We start from the raw sequence: 17,565 nt of genomic DNA, 5'->3' as shown, positions 1-17,565 counted from the left end.
CATTTATTTAACACACTGTATGTAATGAATTCCATCTCATGCTGATGGTATTTACCTGATACAAAGACATTCCATCTCTGTCTAAAGCCAGTCCATGTTACGCAGAAAAAAAATATAAGGAAATACTGGTTCATGGTGATCGTTTTTTAAGCTCCCCGTTTCATCGCAGCGGACTTCTGTCCTCGATCGCTCTATGGCCCCTTAAAGTCTATCAGTGAATAGGAACACCTCAATAATTGAAAGTGAAATTCAAGCCATGTAACTCAATTCCAGTCAGAAGCCAGTGATACACTCATTGGGCAGAACTGTAAACTTCTAGAATATCAGTCTGTTTTTTAAACCATGGACTGTACAGGATCTTCTTTACCTTTCGATTTCTTAATGTCTAAATATTTTACACCTACATGCACTTACATTTGTATTGATATTCTGATATCAAACAAACAAAGAGGGGACAAAAATAGCAATAAAATATTTATTTTTTATTTATGGTATTAGAAAACCAAATAACATACATTAAAAACAACATGTAAAACAGAGTACATGTTAAAATAGATTATGACGGAGTGACGCTGTCTTTTGTGGTAATGCGAAGGCAAGATGTTTCCTGTTCCTTTAGATTTAGGTGAAGCTTCAAACTTCTGCAGCTGTGCAAACCGTACTACCCCCAAGTTTCCACTGCAAAGCATGAATGTGATCCAGTTTACTGCAGCAATGGGCTGATAAATTAATCAAACTGCTGGGAAAGTCACTTTGATTCATTAACATGGATGTTATCAAGAGTCAGACTGTGAACTTCTTTTAATATCACTCATGCAATTTCCATTTAAATTGCTTTGGTACATGGAAAATGCTAATTAGATAAAAACAACAGTCTGTAAATAACGTGGGTTAGAACTTCCTTAAGACATACCCTGTATTATTTTATTTATAATAATGATTACATAAATAATGTAAATGTCTTGGTTAAATGATCAAAGAATACCACAGTGCCATGCAAATCAAGCCGCAAAAGGCCCAGTCATATTTTTGCCATGCATTACAATGTTCAAACAGCTCAGTTAACCACATTTTCTGGAGGCAGGTGCTATTCTTAAACAAAGCCCACCTCATGGGGAGGAGCTTCCCTTTGTTTTTCTGCCATGCTATAAACCATTTATCGTTTATGCAGATATAAGAAAAAGTATATTGAATGAATGCCAAAACATGTTTCTGATTCCTGTGATGCTACTTTTACAACTAGGATTCCAAGGTAATGTCATGGAGATGCTACACTATCATTTTAATTTATTATGAATTATGATATTAGTTATGTCTAGAATATTAGATGTTTCTGTAAATACTTATAATAGTATTTAAATTAATATATAAGTGCAGTTTCTAGTTGCTGTTAACTTCGTGGCTCTTTACAGATGCTATGAGTTCTGGAATCCAGCGTGAGATTCAGAATGCAAGACTCCAACAGCCGTTTACTTTAAACTGTACCTACAACTGTTCCAATGGCTTCATTCGTGGTAAATGGACATGGGAAGACACTCCAGCTTGTAGCAAGTGCCACTGGGATCATAAGATGTCAAAGTTAGGAGATGTGTGCACTGTGAGCTTGTACATACCTCATCTAATTATGGAGCAAACACGTTATAACTATTCTTGCTTTTCCGAAGAGAGTGACCACCCGGGCCTTCCTCGTAAAATGGAGCTTCTAGTAACACTGCAAGTTCATGGTAAGAGGTGTTTGAGTTTACTGCTAACAATGAATAACATACAGTATAATGTTTTAAAAAAAAAAATAGAATAGTTCACCCAAAAATGAATATGTGACCAATTAAGAGTCAATTTTTCAAAATTGAGATTTATACATCATCTGAAAGCTGAATAAATAAGCTTTCCATTGATGTATGGTTTGTTAGGATAGGACAATATTTGGTCGAGATACAGTTTTGACTTTACAACTATTGAAATTCCAACTATTTGAAAATCTGGAATCTGAGGGTGCAAAAAAATCTAAATATTGAGAAAATCGCCTTTAAAGTTGTCCAAATGAAGTTCTTAGCAATGCATATTACTAATCAAAAATTAAGTTTTGATATATTTATGGTAGGAAATTTACAAAATATCTTCATGGAACATGATCTTTACTTAATATCCTAATGATTTTTGGCATAAAAGAAAAACCTATAATTTTGTCCCATGCAATGGTTTTTTGGCTATTGCTACAAATATACCCCAGCGACTTAAGACTGGTTTTGTGCTCCAGGGTCACATATTTCCTGAAAATTTAGTCACCCTCAGGCCATCCAAGATGTGGATGAATTTGTTTCTTTGTCAAGAACAGATTTGGAGAAATTTAGCATTACATCACTTGCTTGCCAATGAATCCTCTGCAGTGAATGGGTGATGAAAACAACTGATGAAAAAGTTACAATAATCCACAAGTAACACACGACTCCAGTCCATCAATCAGTGTCTCATTTGTAATAAACAAATTCATTAAGATGTTCTTTTATTTTTAACTTTCAAAGTATTTTTCCTCCATCCATTGCTTACTCCAGTGAAAAAAAGTCGTCTTGTCTGAATCAGGAGAGAAATATACACAGATCAAGCACCATTTGCAAGCAAAAACTGTCCAAAACAGTTTTACACAAATATGTCAGTGGATTTTGATGTGACAACAGGGAATGGGTTTTTTCACTGGAGGAAGCGTTATTATGAATTATGGCCTATATTTTTTTTGCCTTAAGTGATGGTGTGAAACTAAAATGCATTAATGGTGGATGTTTTTCTTAAAAACATGCATCTTTTCATTTCACAAGACGTTAGTTGATGGGCTGGAGTCGTGTGGATTACTTGTGGATTATTGTGATTCTTTTATCAGCTGTTTGGACTCTCATTCTGACGGCACCCATTCACTGCAGAGGAGAAATTTAGCATTAGATGTAATGCTGAATTTCTCCAAATTTGTTCCAATGAAGAAACAAACTCATCTAGATCTTGGACAGCCTGAGAGTCAGTGATTTTTCAGCAAATTTTCATTTTTGTGTGAACTATTCCTTTAATTAATCTCAGGACTTTTCTTACCATTTCTGCAATCATGCTTTATACAGATGGAGCTGAAGAACAAGTAACACCTCCTAAAGCCGGTAAGTCTATAAGTTATGGATCTGTAAGGATAGTTCTACTCACTGTACTATTTCTAAGGCCATTATTGATTTGTATTATTGTTTTGAATGTTGTTTTACTTGTCTAGATCCATCTCTGAGAGTAAAGTTGTATAGGGGTCAGACAGATTCAGATGAGGTGTTTACATCATTTTCCATTGAAGTGATGGCAGGAACCTCACTCAAACTTCACTGTGTCGCCCCTGACAACAAGCACTGTGAGGTGCAGTGGGTCAGAGAAAACAGTACCCTCCCCTTGACCAAAATAAGTGACACCATAGTACAGTGGAGTGAAATCAAAGCAGAGGATAGTGGACAATACAGGTGCCACACCAAAGGGACCTGCACTGACCAGGCTATCACTGTGGAAATAGAGGTCATCACATCGGGTGAGTGTTTTCACACTTCCAAAAATACATCAACCCATTTTCAGATTCACATACAACAAAGTCCATCAAGTCAGCATTTTGCCATACAGATGGATTCGCCTGGGCCAAGATCTTTGCAGCTTTTGCAGTGTCTGCAGTAGTTATCCTGACGGCCCATCTGGTGTATTTGTGCTACAGAAAAGGATGTAAGATCATGGATTCTGCAAACATAGTCCATGAAAGGTAATGCACAATTTTATTTGGAAAATGTATCATTATGAAACAGCAAGACATATCAAATCTCTTTCATTATCTGGTTTCTTTTAGGGTTACATCCAGAAGTGCTGTGGTGATAAGGCCAATCGCTCAAGGTCTTTCTCAATTTATTATAAACATAAAAATACAATAATATATGTATACTACCTGTCAAAAGTTTGGAATAATTACCATGTTTTTGAAAGAAGTCTGTTATGCTCACCAAGGCTGCATGTTTTTGATCAAAGCTACAGTAAAAAACAATAATATTGTGAAATATTATTACAATTTTAAAATGCTGTTTTCTGTATTAAGCTGCACAACTGTTTTCAACATTGATAATAATAAGAAATTTTCTTGAGCATCAAATCGGCATATTAGGATGATTTTTGAAGGATCATGTGTATTTTAAAATATATTAAAATAGAAAACATTTTAAATTGTAATAATATTTCACAATATTACATTCACAGTAGTGTATCTGGGACTGGCGGTAACATTCAAGAGTTAACTGGTCAATATAAAACATTTTTTTAAATGTATTATTTAATCCCACAGATAGCCAGAGTGATCATGAAGTCCCTTATGCTGACATTGTGATCTCCGTGAGAGGATCCAGCAACCCGGATCTATCTGGCACCTTTAACCAGACTTCAAAAAATCAAAGACCAGTGAGAATTAATATTATTCAAATATTCTTAAACACACACACACACACACACACACACACACACACACATACACACACACACACACACACAGAAAATTATTCAGGTAGTCTTCACAGGTTTGTTTAATCTCATGGGACCAGATGTGTGACAGTGTGAATGTGTTTTGCAGAGATGGAGAGATGAGGCCAGAGCAGGGCTACTGCACGCTTCAGCTGACAGACTGCACATCCACTCGAAAGAGGTCACTAGGAAATTAAGCACAACGTCTGAATATGCTGTAATTACCTACTCCTGTGAGGCTCTTAGTTAGTTAGCTACTTCAAAAAACTGCATATCTGATTAAAAAAAAAAATAGAAGGCAAAATGTGAAAATTGTGTATAGCTGTCTGCCTAATTTATGTTGTCTGTAATTAAAAAAACTGTAAAACTTTGAATGTATGTGTGAACTTGTGTGTGTTATGCTTTTACAGGCTTGAAGGAAATAATTACTGCATTACATTTGCTTTGTAGCTCAATTTCTTTTTTTTTCTTTTTTTACTGTGTCGGCAGATTTGCCTTTTTTGACCAGGAAGGTCTGTATGAATGGTTTTAAGTAATTTGTAGTCTTAAGTCTAAAGTCCAATTCCACAATAAATAAATAAATAATAAAGACCTTAATCACCAGTTCAAAACCCTCTAAATTGTTATTATTTTTGTCAATTTAAGGGACATTCTATACCAGAAACGTACATTTTCACTTCTTGGGTGAAAAAAATATCTTATTCTTAAATCTGAACGTTGAGTCATATGGAGGACATGTTAATCTATATGAAACACATATCATGCCATCTCAGCATGTTTTTATGATTGAAATAAATACATTTTATACACATTTCACCCCTAAAATGTCAGGCCCTGTCACAGACAAATTTGTATATGTTAGAATGGTTTTTGGCTATTGCTACAAATATACCCCAGCGACTTAAGACTGGTTTTGTGCTCCAGGGTCACATATTTCCTGAAAATTTAGTCACCCTCAGGCCATCCAAGATGTGGATGAATTTGTTTCTTTGTCAAGAACAGATTTGGAGAAATTTAGCATTACATCACTTGCTTGCCAATGAATCCTCTGCAGTGAATGGGTGATGAAAACAACTGATGAAAAAGTTACAATAATCCACAAGTAACACACGACTCCAGTCCATCAATCAGTGTCTCATTTGTAATAAACAAATTCATTAAGATGTTCTTTTATTTTTAACTTTCAAAGTATTTTTCCTCCATCCATTGCTTACTCCAGTGAAAAAAAGTCGTCTTGTCTGAATCAGGAGAGAAATATACACAGATCAAGCACCATTTGCAAGCAAAAACTGTCCAAAACAGTTTTACACAAATATGTCAGTGGATTTTGATGTGACAACAGGGAATGGGTTTTTTCACTGGAGGAAGCGTTATTATGAATTATGGCCTATATTTTTTTTGCCTTAAGTGATGGTGTGAAACTAAAATGCATTAATGGTGGATGTTTTTCTTAAAAACATGCATCTTTTCATTTCACAAGACGTTAGTTGATGGGCTGGAGTCGTGTGGATTACTTGTGGATTATTGTGATTCTTTTATCAGCTGTTTGGACTCTCATTCTGACGGCACCCATTCACTGCAGAGGAGAAATTTAGCATTAGATGTAATGCTGAATTTCTCCAAATTTGTTCCAATGAAGAAACAAACTCATCTAGATCTTGGACAGCCTGAGAGTCAGTGATTTTTCAGCAAATTTTCATTTTTGTGTGAACTATTCCTTTAATTAATCTCAGGACTTTTCTTACCATTTCTGCAATCATGCTTTATACAGATGGAGCTGAAGAACAAGTAACACCTCCTAAAGCCGGTAAGTCTATAAGTTATGGATCTGTAAGGATAGTTCTACTCACTGTACTATTTCTAAGGCCATTATTGATTTGTATTATTGTTTTGAATGTTGTTTTACTTGTCTAGATCCATCTCTGAGAGTAAAGTTGTATAGGGGTCAGACAGATTCAGATGAGGTGTTTACATCATTTTCCATTGAAGTGATGGCAGGAACCTCACTCAAACTTCACTGTGTCGCCCCTGACAACAAGCACTGTGAGGTGCAGTGGGTCAGAGAAAACAGTACCCTCCCCTTGACCAAAATAAGTGACACCATAGTACAGTGGAGTGAAATCAAAGCAGAGGATAGTGGACAATACAGGTGCCACACCAAAGGGACCTGCACTGACCAGGCTATCACTGTGGAAATAGAGGTCATCACATCGGGTGAGTGTTTTCACACTTCCAAAAATACATCAACCCATTTTCAGATTCACATACAACAAAGTCCATCAAGTCAGCATTTTGCCATACAGATGGATTCGCCTGGGCCAAGATCTTTGCAGCTTTTGCAGTGTCTGCAGTAGTTATCCTGACGGCCCATCTGGTGTATTTGTGCTACAGAAAAGGATGTAAGATCATGGATTCTGCAAACATAGTCCATGAAAGGTAATGCACAATTTTATTTGGAAAATGTATCATTATGAAACAGCAAGACATATCAAATCTCTTTCATTATCTGGTTTCTTTTAGGGTTACATCCAGAAGTGCTGTGGTGATAAGGCCAATCGCTCAAGGTCTTTCTCAATTTATTATAAACATAAAAATACAATAATATATGTATACTACCTGTCAAAAGTTTGGAATAATTACCATGTTTTTGAAAGAAGTCTGTTATGCTCACCAAGGCTGCATGTTTTTGATCAAAGCTACAGTAAAAAACAATAATATTGTGAAATATTATTACAATTTTAAAATGCTGTTTTCTGTATTAAGCTGCACAACTGTTTTCAACATTGATAATAATAAGAAATTTTCTTGAGCATCAAATCGGCATATTAGGATGATTTTTGAAGGATCATGTGTATTTTAAAATATATTAAAATAGAAAACATTTTAAATTGTAATAATATTTCACAATATTACATTCACAGTAGTGTATCTGGGACTGGCGGTAACATTCAAGAGTTAACTGGTCAATATAAAACATTTTTTTAAATGTATTATTTAATCCCACAGATAGCCAGAGTGATCATGAAGTCCCTTATGCTGACATTGTGATCTCCGTGAGAGGATCCAGCAACCCGGATCTATCTGGCACCTTTAACCAGACTTCAAAAAATCAAAGACCAGTGAGAATTAATATTATTCAAATATTCTTAAACACACACACACACACACACACACACACACACACACATACACACACACACACACACACAGAAAATTATTCAGGTAGTCTTCACAGGTTTGTTTAATCTCATGGGACCAGATGTGTGACAGTGTGAATGTGTTTTGCAGAGATGGAGAGATGAGGCCAGAGCAGGGCTACTGCACGCTTCAGCTGACAGACTGCACATCCACTCGAAAGAGGTCACTAGGAAATTAAGCACAACGTCTGAATATGCTGTAATTACCTACTCCTGTGAGGCTCTTAGTTAGTTAGCTACTTCAAAAAACTGCATATCTGATTAAAAAAAAAAATAGAAGGCAAAATGTGAAAATTGTGTATAGCTGTCTGCCTAATTTATGTTGTCTGTAATTAAAAAAACTGTAAAACTTTGAATGTATGTGTGAACTTGTGTGTGTTATGCTTTTACAGGCTTGAAGGAAATAATTACTGCATTACATTTGCTTTGTAGCTCAATTTCTTTTTTTTTCTTTTTTTACTGTGTCGGCAGATTTGCCTTTTTTGACCAGGAAGGTCTGTATGAATGGTTTTAAGTAATTTGTAGTCTTAAGTCTAAAGTCCAATTCCACAATAAATAAATAAATAATAAAGACCTTAATCACCAGTTCAAAACCCTCTAAATTGTTATTATTTTTGTCAATTTAAGGGACATTCTATACCAGAAACGTACATTTTCACTTCTTGGGTGAAAAAAATATCTTATTCTTATTATTTGTAGAATTTATGTTTAATTTCATGTTTTTAATCAGTTGATGTGAATGATAACAACTTAAACTTGTTACTGATGGAGTTTTCTTTTCTAAATAACAGTTTTTAGCATAACAAAACTATGAAAGCTGTAGGTCCAATTTGGCTGGGGACAAGGACAAGAACAGTATTTGTAATTTTCAAAAGTGTGTTTAATAAATTAAAAAATATCTGAGAACCTAATGAATGACATATTCCTTTACAGAACAACTCACAGAAATCAACCATCAGTCAGTTTTAGACATTTTTTGGATGTAATACTTTTTCATTACATCCTAGTCAAGGACAGATAATGTACATTTCTGGTAGAATGTCCCTTAAGGAGGAACTTAACCCAAACCAACCTATATACCCTGTTTGTTAACTTATTGCAGAGAACTGTGGCCTTATACTGATTAAAACTTAGAAATTCCAAAATGAATTTGTTCATACCACACATTTTGCGAGCTTTGGACTCTAAAAGGTGGTTATGCTATTTATATGTCCAAAAATATGATCATATTTACCTGCTTTTGTACACGTTTTGCAAAGAACTGACAGAAAACACGAGACACACGACAAGACTGTGAGCAGGCATGTTTCTCAGGTCGATAATCTCGATCGTCAAGCATTTATCAGTGACACTGAGCAATGGCTCGTAAAACCCGAGCAAAACGAGTCTAGCTTCGAACAAATGTTATGGGATGCAGTTATGGCGTCATTTGTTTGGCATGTGTTATAGTTATGCAAATAAGGAATTAAACTTGTAAATCATAGCTTAATGATACATAGCATTTCTATATAAAAATGCTGCTACCAAAGTCACTAGACCTGATCTTTTATTTTAATATTTGACAATAAAATGTATCAAATCCCGGCGGGAGTCCCCAGACCACTTGAAATATTTGATACCTGAGAGACCAATACCTACAGTATTATATATATATATATATATATATATATATATATATACTGTGTATATATATATATACTAGCAAAAATACTACCCATCCATTTATATTGCATGTGTAAGTAGCTACACAAAATACTGGTGTATCCTACTAATGTTTTTCCTTTCGAACAAGCTACTTACTTGAATGTGAAACGTTTGACCCTCTCTGCTTTCGGTAGTTGGAACCACGTGCCGGTTGCATAGCAACAGTTCACAACATTCGACTCGTTTAGAACGGTAAGAAATATCACTCCAGTACACCTGCAAAATGATTACATATATATTGACTATCGATTTAGCAAAACAAGAAAATATGGGCTTGACATCACAAGTGTTACAATATGTCTTTCATTTTACAGAGAGAAAAGGCCAGTCTGTCTTTCATTTAGATCATTTTAGCAGATCATATGTAATGTGGTGTAGCCTATCATGCAGTAAAGCTAAATGAGAAAAGCATCTTCTTAATGAGAAAATCACAGTTTTAAATTATTTTTGTAATTATGTGGAAAACATTGTAAATTAGCCATTAACCACCATCAGCACAATTGACGTTTAATAAACATGTCTTTTCCTTCATTAAACTCAGACCTGAGAGCTGTATAAGATGTCTGTTCCCTTCTCCAACACAAACCTGCGGATCCCTAGAGGCTTTGGGAATTTATTGGAGGGTCTTGCTAAAGAGGTGTTGAGAGACCAGCCTGAGGACATCCCAACCTTTGCTGCTCTCTACTTTACAAAGCTTCTTAAAGCCAGAGAAGGTGACTGAGATGTTTTCCTTTGAACCTGATGTTTAATAGTTTTTGATGACATATGAATGACTCATATATGAGTTAGTCATTACATGCTTATACAGCATGCCTTTGTCCAAGCCATGGCAAAGTTGTTTTGTTTGAAAGTGCTTGTATTATTAGATCAACTATACTATATCAATGCATGCTTGAAAAGAATAAATGTACAAATGAATGTATGCCTTGTTCCAGAAAGTGGCCTAGACTCAGCAGAGTGGGTTGCAAAGTTGGAAGACAGATTCTACAATAATCACTCATTTAAGGTAGCAAAAATAAATAAATTTTGATTAAAAATAAGGCAACACTTTCTGAAACTTTAGATTATACTAGTTTCTTCTAATGTGGTGTTTGTGTTTTTGTTCTTCTCTAAACAGAGCACAGCAATACAAGGAAACTACATTTCACCTAATATAAATACAAGGTCTGTGAATAAGAAAGTGTGATTTCACTCTTTCACTCCCCCTAACTGTTTTCCAGATGAGAGAACAGCCAAGATTGAAGTGAAGCAGTGTGAGATTTTAGATGAAAGTGTAGACAATAAAACTGAAAATTACTCATATAGGATTACGATTTCCTTGATTCTGGTCATAAATTCTTGCAGTGCAGCAGTTTTATAGAAGATTATAGCAGGATGAAGTTTGACGAGTGGCTCTCTGTTTCTGAGGCAGGGCTTCAATCATTTGATCAAGCAGAGGGCGGCTTTTGGAGGATTGATTGTAGTGTCAGAGCACAGATATGCATCTGGGTTGTACATTAAGATTCATTTATCACTCCTGTTGTACTTGTTTGTGCTTCTATTTACTTACATTATCAATCACTGTTGCATATAAAAGTATCCTTGCCTTCTTACATGTCCATTTTCAGAAACGACGCTGGCCATTTTGAAACTTTGGGAAACAATGAAACCCTAAGCTCCCCATTGAAAGACCTCAACGTTAATAATTCAGAGGAAACTGAAGTAAAGCAAAAATATGAGTTAGATAAGAAGTTCGATGAGGAATCCGGTGAAAGGGAACATGGATCTGCTGCTGATATTCCCTATGTGGGAACGGCAGATGTTGATATATGTGCTCAGGAGATAAAAGACCCCAGCGGGATTCCAGTACAAACATCAGAGGTACTGAAGGACGAAGAGGTTGCAAAAGAAGCTGTAGATATTGATATCTGCAGATCAGAACTTGAGCCTACACCTTTGCCTTCCTTTGGTGGTCTCGCAAATGTGGATGTATGTGCTGAAGAGATAAACCGCCTGTCTGAATCTACTGAGAACAAGAGAGATTTGGAAAGCCCAGAATTAAATGAAGAACCATTTGAATCACAAGATGAGTCTTTTGTTGAAACCCCTTCACATATTGAGCAGGATGTAGGCAAACAAGCAAATGAAATCGCTGATGATGATGATGATGATGATGATGATGATGATGATGATGATGGCCATGCTGAAGATGCTGAACAGGGAGTTTTAGAAATGGCTGATAATTTATTACAAGACACTGATCCAGAGGAGAAGAGCACTGAGCAGATTTATATGGAGGAATCAGCTGAAAGTACTACTGAAAACACAGTTGAAGCAGAGCAGGAATCAGAGGAACATATTGAAGAAAAAGATGACTTACCGGACAATGAAAACCAGGAAGAGACCAATCATGAGTACAACAGCACCAATGACTTTGTAGAAGATGCAGCCAATTCCACATCTGATATTAATAGTAGATCATTGATGGAAATGAAAGACACATACATTGACTACAGTGATGAAATGTATGACAGTAAAAGCGAAGTCATAGATGTTCTAGATGAAGTGCACCATCAGTGCTATACTCGTACAGGTGAGCATGAAGCTGAGCACAGCACTGATCAACATGATAATACCTCTAAAATGATCAATGAAATGAAGGAGGAAACCCCAAAGCTAGTTTCCCAAATGAACGACAGTGAAACAGAAGACACAGAGGACATGATAAGCAATGAGATTTTAAATACTGATGTAATCGATGCTTCTGAGAAAGATCTAAACTCAGAGAACGTAGATGAAGGGAGTGATCTTGACAGTGATGGCTGTGTTGCTGAAGAGATGGATCTGGACATTTTGAACATGCCTGATCAAAATATGGTAAAAACTGAAGATGAGGAGAATGGTTTAACCCATGATACTGAATCAAAGGAAGACATTTTGCCTTCTGAAGCTGAAGAAGCTGATACCAGGCCTTTAGAGGGAGAAACAGAGGTTATCGGTGAAGAACAGCCTACAGAGTGGCAAGAAAAGACTGAAAACACTGAGAATGACACAGACCAAGAGGATCAGTTGGAGGAGCAAAGGAAAAAAAGCCAGGAATCAACACTTGAAAGTGAGAACCGGGAGGATCCTGACAGCAAAAAACAAAAGGTAAGGTATTTGTGTTTGTTTCTTTTCTTTTCTTTCACCCCCTTCTCATTTGGTAAACAAAAATATGGTATTTGTATAAAAAATATGTGTGATGTGAAATATAAATTTAATATACATTTAAATAGAAGCCTCATAGGGCCATGAAAATAATCTAATTTTATTTGGAATTACGATTTTGGCTTCCCATGATTATGAAAAAATATGCATCGAGTCAACAGTTATTGTGTCACATTCTGTTTTGAAGTCAAGTTATGCTCTTGTTTTGTAATCCAGCACACCTTTATGTGCTTTCGTTCTTCCCTAAATGTTTAGTTGTTTTCCTTTTCTTGTGGAAGTGTACTACAACATTTTAATATACTTATTAATATAAATACTATAATTAATGTACTATTTTAATATAATTATTATTTTTAGAATATTTTATTTAAGTGTGTATATACACATACATATATATGTTTTTTATTATTGTTTATTATTTGTATATTTTTTTTTTGTTTTTCTCTTGTATTATAATTGAAGTTCAAGGAAAGCCACTCTCAAAAAAAAATTTGTTCAATAAATGAAAAAAGGTGCAAGATCTATGAGGCGTCTATGAAACATTTCAAAATCGATGAGTTTAAATAATCGTGATGTCAATATTGAGCAAATAAAATAAACAGTTAAAGTTAAATAATCGTGATTATGATTTTTGCCATAATCAAGCAGCCCATTCTTATCTTGGATGCAGACTATTCCTTTTGTTGTTCCAAGTTAGTAAGTAAAAATAAAATCTTCAAGGACTTGTGAGATCAACAGTTTGGCTCTGTACCTCTCTGGAGAACAGTGATTGAAGATGTCCCTGAAATAGTCCAGCTGGTGAGTACAAGACTGCGAGAGAGTCAAAAAAGCTCAAACGATGCATACATGCTATATCATAGACACTATGCAAAGACCCAAACAAATGATTGCAACATTTCATAAAGAAATTCAGACGGGTTTAGATCTTTAAGAGGTCGGAAGAATATCCATATGTTTCTTTAAAGGGGTTCGAATGAGACCGACTTAGTGGTGTTTCCATGGAAACATTTTACCGACCATTTATCTGAGGGAGAAACTGATCTAGATTTTGGAGTTGTGTGATATTTCCAAAGAAACAGAATATGTACCCTATTAGCTGCTTCACTTTTCAATCCTTGTCCAAAGTGGAGTGTTTCGAGTTCTGTAGGGGTTAATTAGAGACGCACACACAAAAGCAAGGCTCTCATCTTCTCGCTCCAATGTAGGTCATCTAACCTGACCTATATCAACTTTTGTCCAATGACTTTATATGCTGTAGGAGGAGCAAGGGAATCGTGTAAGTGCTATTTTCAGGAACAATATTCATGGCTATCATCAATCTCTGGCACTGTAAATTCACCTCAGTTTCTTCTTGGAAACTCAGTGTTTTAACACTTCGGTGCTCTGTGAACCGACTTCATTAGCTCCCAGCCTTACACCTCCAGCAGATGCCAAGAAAAGAGAACTGATACCATTACAGCACAAAGCTGCATCTTCTCTCTTTAATCTTGGTAGGGTAGGAGGCAGGAGATGCAGCAGTGCTCCAGAGAAATAAAGGACAATGGATTTACTGTTTGTTTGTCTTACAGTATATTGCCACAGGGTGGAGGAGGCACGGACTGTGTGGGACTGACTGTGTGATGTGAGGAGCTACTTCTAGTATTTTCTTAGCTTATGATGACAGCCCTCAGGAATATTTTGGACTGTGAATATTTAAAGTCATGTTATATAATTAGTTTGGACCATGGTATGTCTCTTTTCAATCATTCTCTTCACTGCAAGGCTAAATCAAGTATCTGATCCTATTGATAACAGGTGTCAGGAAAATGAGAATAATGGTGGTGTAAACGTTAGCATTAAACAAAATAGTTGCAATGAGCAAAGACCTGTGAGTGGCAGTGTCAAGAGTGATGATGCTCGTGCGCTCTCTCTCTCTCTCTCTTTCTCTCTCTCTCTCTCTCTCTCTCTCTGTCCTCCCACCCTAAGACTCTGAATTATAAGGATAGTTGGAGGAGAGACGTATTCGACCAAGGCATTTTGCCCTGTGAGGATCTTTCGCTCTGTTGCACTTGCACTAGACGAGACCACGTTAATAAGCGTCTGTAATTGCGTGTCATGGATTGTCATATCGTAAGTACAGACCGCTTTTACCACTGTTTTTTTTTTTATGTTGAAAGTATAGAATTAATTAATGTATTCCGTTAAATTTAATCCGTTTGATAATAAATGGAAACATGCTTTAACTTTTTCTTTACTTGTTTAGCACTGAGAAAAGCTGGACTTGTTTGCAAATACTTGTTTTTGTATTTCGAAACTTTATGTCGGTGGTAAATTCCATGTCCAGTAAAATTAGGAACTGTCTTCAGATGTATATTTTGTGCTCATCATCAGTTTTATGCTTTAGCTATAGGGTTCAAAGGATCCCCATTTATTTGTCTGTATTATTAATATTAATAGTATTACTAGGATTATTAAAATAATCTACAAACTGTAAATAGCCTAGTAGAAAATTAAAAACGAAATTTTGTAATAAATAAGGTAGACTCTTGGTGGCGCTAACAGCAAATATATATATATATATTGTTGAATTAGGGATGGAGGTTTTTAAAAATGTATCTCTGAGGGGAACTGACTGTTTATAGAAAAGTTTAGATGATATTTTGTTTTCATCTTGCCTTTGTATTATGCATACTAAAGTAGTGTTTATAAGTGCAGCGCTACTTTGTTTACAGCGGTAACCATGGAAACGCTCTATCGCTGCTGTTCCATAAGTGCCACCTGCTGTCAGAGAGTGAATCTGCATCTCATTCAGCCTGTCTGCTGTTTTTGTTTCCTGCAGATGTTTTATGCAGTATAATTTCACAAAGCTGAAGTCAGAACATTCTGTTTTTGCCCCAGATTTTGAAATGACATCTAATTTAATCTAAATTAAATCAGAAACTGCTCATGTATGTAACATCTTTATTTGGATCGTGATTAAAATGCAGTGTTTGCCTCTAATTTTAAATGGCTACAGAGAGTTCGGCCTGTACAGAACAAAAAAAAAAACATCTTGTTCATATATTCCAAATAATGATCTTTAAAAAAGCATCATATGACCCCTTTAATTCTATCTTATCTCTTGCTTTAAAAAATGAAATAAAAATGAAATCGGTATTGGAGTCGGCCATGAAAAATCAAGATTGGTGCATCACTACTGACTTTTGACATTGTGAACACTCATGTGATATTAAATGCTTCTGTGCATATGCTATTAAATGCTTCTGTGCATATTTATAGGCCTATCGCTTTCTGTGAAGTGCTATGTAATGGCCAATCAGAGGTGATTAAGTTAGTCAGAATCCACTCATTTTTCACTTGACCCTACTAAAGCAATACTTAATTGAAAAACATTTGAAGGATACATGCCAATATTTTAAAAGATTATTTTCTTTAATAATATATATTAGCATTAATAATGAACTCATTTAATTTATTTTATATTTTCAAATAGTTAAATAAAATAGTTAAAAACTTTCACTATTTTTTTTTTTGCTATGGTACTGAAATTGGTTCTGAAAATCATTTGTTGTAATGTATAACTAACAGCTCATGTTACAGAGCTGATTTTATAGTTAAATCATGGCCATAAACTGTATGTTTTTAAAGAATTATAGAGAGAGGAATGTATTACTTTAGGGCATGATCCTTGTCTTTTATTCCTGCCGTAAGTAAATTAAAAATGTCCTGGAAAAGTCCTCAAAGTCCTGTAAAATGATCGCTGAAAAAGAGTGGGAACCCTGAAAGTGTATTATTATGGTGATACACATATATAAAATAAATCTAGTTTTTGTCCATGAATTGGTCTTAAATGTCAGTAAATATACAACAGCTATCATTTTAAAATATGAACAAATATGTGAGCTTTTGGGCTAAAAAGATCCTTGTGCTGGGACCCCAAAAATTTCTGCTTGCTGTTTGTTATGCATATGCAAAAGGATTGGGCAGCAAATGTATCATTTTAATGGACTAGTAGACATGGGAAAAGCTTATGACTGCGCAGTTTCATTAGAGGTGATCCATGGGTAAGCATGCACTAAGCTTCAGAGGCAGCAGTAAAATGAACACATGCTTATTTATAGGGCGATTGTGGAACGCCTCTGCCTGTGGCCACATATGAGCATGTTGGCAAAATGCTTGATTAATATGAAAAGAGGCTGATTCTTGGTTTAAAAGTGGGTGGACACGCTCCTACCAGGGTTTTACAATGGACTTCTGCTCATCACCCTCACAAGCTGTTTAAAGACAACCAGCCTATGTTGAGCCATTTTACATATGCTAAGTTGTTGTGGTAGGAGAAAGCATGTGGATTCACAGCTTCAAGAAGACTTAATGAGACAAATAACATCACATCCCACCACACACACTGCATGATGATGTGTGCTGACATGCTTCACAGACCACAGGAAGCTAGTCAGAGTTGGTCTTTGTAGCATCTGGGTGGTTATGTAGTTGAAATCATTGCGTCTATGTATCAGTTCATTTTATTTTCATTAGGTTCAGGTAATAGGTTTCTTACTCTTAAAAATAAATGTTCCTAATGGTTCCTTGAAGAACTTTTAACATCCATGGAACTTTTCCATTTCACAAAAGGTTCTTTATGGTGGAAAAAAAAAGGTTCTTCACACTAAGAAAAATTGGTTCTTTTTATAACTGTTCACTGAAAGGTTCTTTTGGGAACCCAAAATGGTTCTTCTATGGCAGGGGTGTCCAAACTGCGGCCCGTGGATGAATTTTAAGTGGCCCGCAGTTGTCTTAAATAGTCTATATATTATATATGGCCCGCCAAGCATAATTTACAAAATAGGCCTATGCAGTTTTAAAATGTCAACACAAGATGGCAGCACTAAATTTTAGACCAAATGTAGCAGTAAAACGCGAGTGATAATAATTTGATAACTCATATGCGCTCTAATTTCTTTAGCGCACGCGAATTCCTAAACGCGGA

At 35.6% G+C, this 17,565-nt stretch overlaps 3 protein-coding genes across 3 annotated transcripts in view; all 3 read left to right on the top strand.

The window, feature by feature from the left end:
* The first annotated feature begins 1,206 nt into the window (after positions 1 to 1,206).
* On the top strand, positions 1,207 to 5,074 carry LOC107657239 (uncharacterized). The gene is made up of 8 exons (XM_016445266.1): positions 1,207 to 1,252; positions 1,413 to 1,724; positions 3,105 to 3,140; positions 3,248 to 3,547; positions 3,637 to 3,769; positions 3,854 to 3,897; positions 4,340 to 4,452; positions 4,622 to 5,074. Exons 1-8 carry the CDS (start codon positions 1,207 to 1,209, stop codon positions 4,760 to 4,762), a joined length of 1,125 nt encoding a protein of 374 aa, XP_016300752.1. The 3' UTR covers positions 4,763 to 5,074.
* A 1,196-nt stretch (positions 5,075 to 6,270) lies between these two features.
* LOC107657225 (uncharacterized) lies at positions 6,271 to 8,253 on the top strand. Its single transcript, XM_016445250.1, has 6 exons — positions 6,271 to 6,319; positions 6,427 to 6,726; positions 6,816 to 6,948; positions 7,033 to 7,076; positions 7,519 to 7,631; positions 7,801 to 8,253. Exons 1-6 carry the CDS (start codon positions 6,271 to 6,273, stop codon positions 7,939 to 7,941), a joined length of 780 nt encoding a protein of 259 aa, XP_016300736.1. The 3' UTR covers positions 7,942 to 8,253.
* A 1,719-nt stretch (positions 8,254 to 9,972) lies between these two features.
* The window catches only part of LOC107657238 (probable serine/threonine-protein kinase kinX), a 14,413-nt gene continuing 6,820 nt past the window's right edge, over positions 9,973 to 17,565 (top strand). Inside the window, exons 1-4 of the mRNA XM_016445265.1 lie at positions 9,973 to 10,126; positions 10,349 to 10,419; positions 10,531 to 10,577; positions 11,021 to 12,542. Of these exons, the coding sequence (XP_016300751.1) occupies positions 9,973 to 10,126; positions 10,349 to 10,419; positions 10,531 to 10,577; positions 11,021 to 12,542 (1,794 nt within the window). The remainder of the gene's footprint in view (positions 10,127 to 10,348; positions 10,420 to 10,530; positions 10,578 to 11,020; positions 12,543 to 17,565) is intronic.

This window comes from Sinocyclocheilus anshuiensis, unplaced genomic scaffold, assembly GCF_001515605.1.
Source record: "Sinocyclocheilus anshuiensis isolate Anshui unplaced genomic scaffold, SAMN03320099.WGS_v1.1 scaffold139, whole genome shotgun sequence".
In the NCBI taxonomy this organism is placed as follows: Eukaryota; Metazoa; Chordata; class Actinopteri; order Cypriniformes; family Cyprinidae; genus Sinocyclocheilus; species Sinocyclocheilus anshuiensis.
This window is presented reverse-complemented; position numbering and strand designations above follow the sequence as displayed.

What these genes read in the sequence shown, in the direction of transcription:
- LOC107657239 (XM_016445266.1), top strand. Translation starts at nt 1,207, where the DNA reads ATGTTTCTGATTCCTGTGATGCTACTTTTACAACTAGGATTCCAAG. An exon ending in AATAGAGGTCATCACATCGG is followed by an intron (nt 3,548 to 3,636) that starts GTGAGTGTTTTC and finishes TTTGCCATACAG; the next exon opens with ATGGATTCGCCTGGGCCAAG. An exon ending in GATAAGGCCAATCGCTCAAG is followed by an intron (nt 3,898 to 4,339) that starts GTCTTTCTCAAT and finishes TTAATCCCACAG; the next exon opens with ATAGCCAGAGTGATCATGAA.
- LOC107657225 (XM_016445250.1), top strand. Translation starts at nt 6,271, where the DNA reads ATGCTTTATACAGATGGAGCTGAAGAACAAGTAACACCTCCTAAAGCC. An exon ending in AATAGAGGTCATCACATCGG is followed by an intron (nt 6,727 to 6,815) that starts GTGAGTGTTTTC and finishes TTTGCCATACAG; the next exon opens with ATGGATTCGCCTGGGCCAAG. An exon ending in GCAAACATAGTCCATGAAAG is followed by an intron (nt 6,949 to 7,032) that starts GTAATGCACAAT and finishes GGTTTCTTTTAG; the next exon opens with GGTTACATCCAGAAGTGCTG.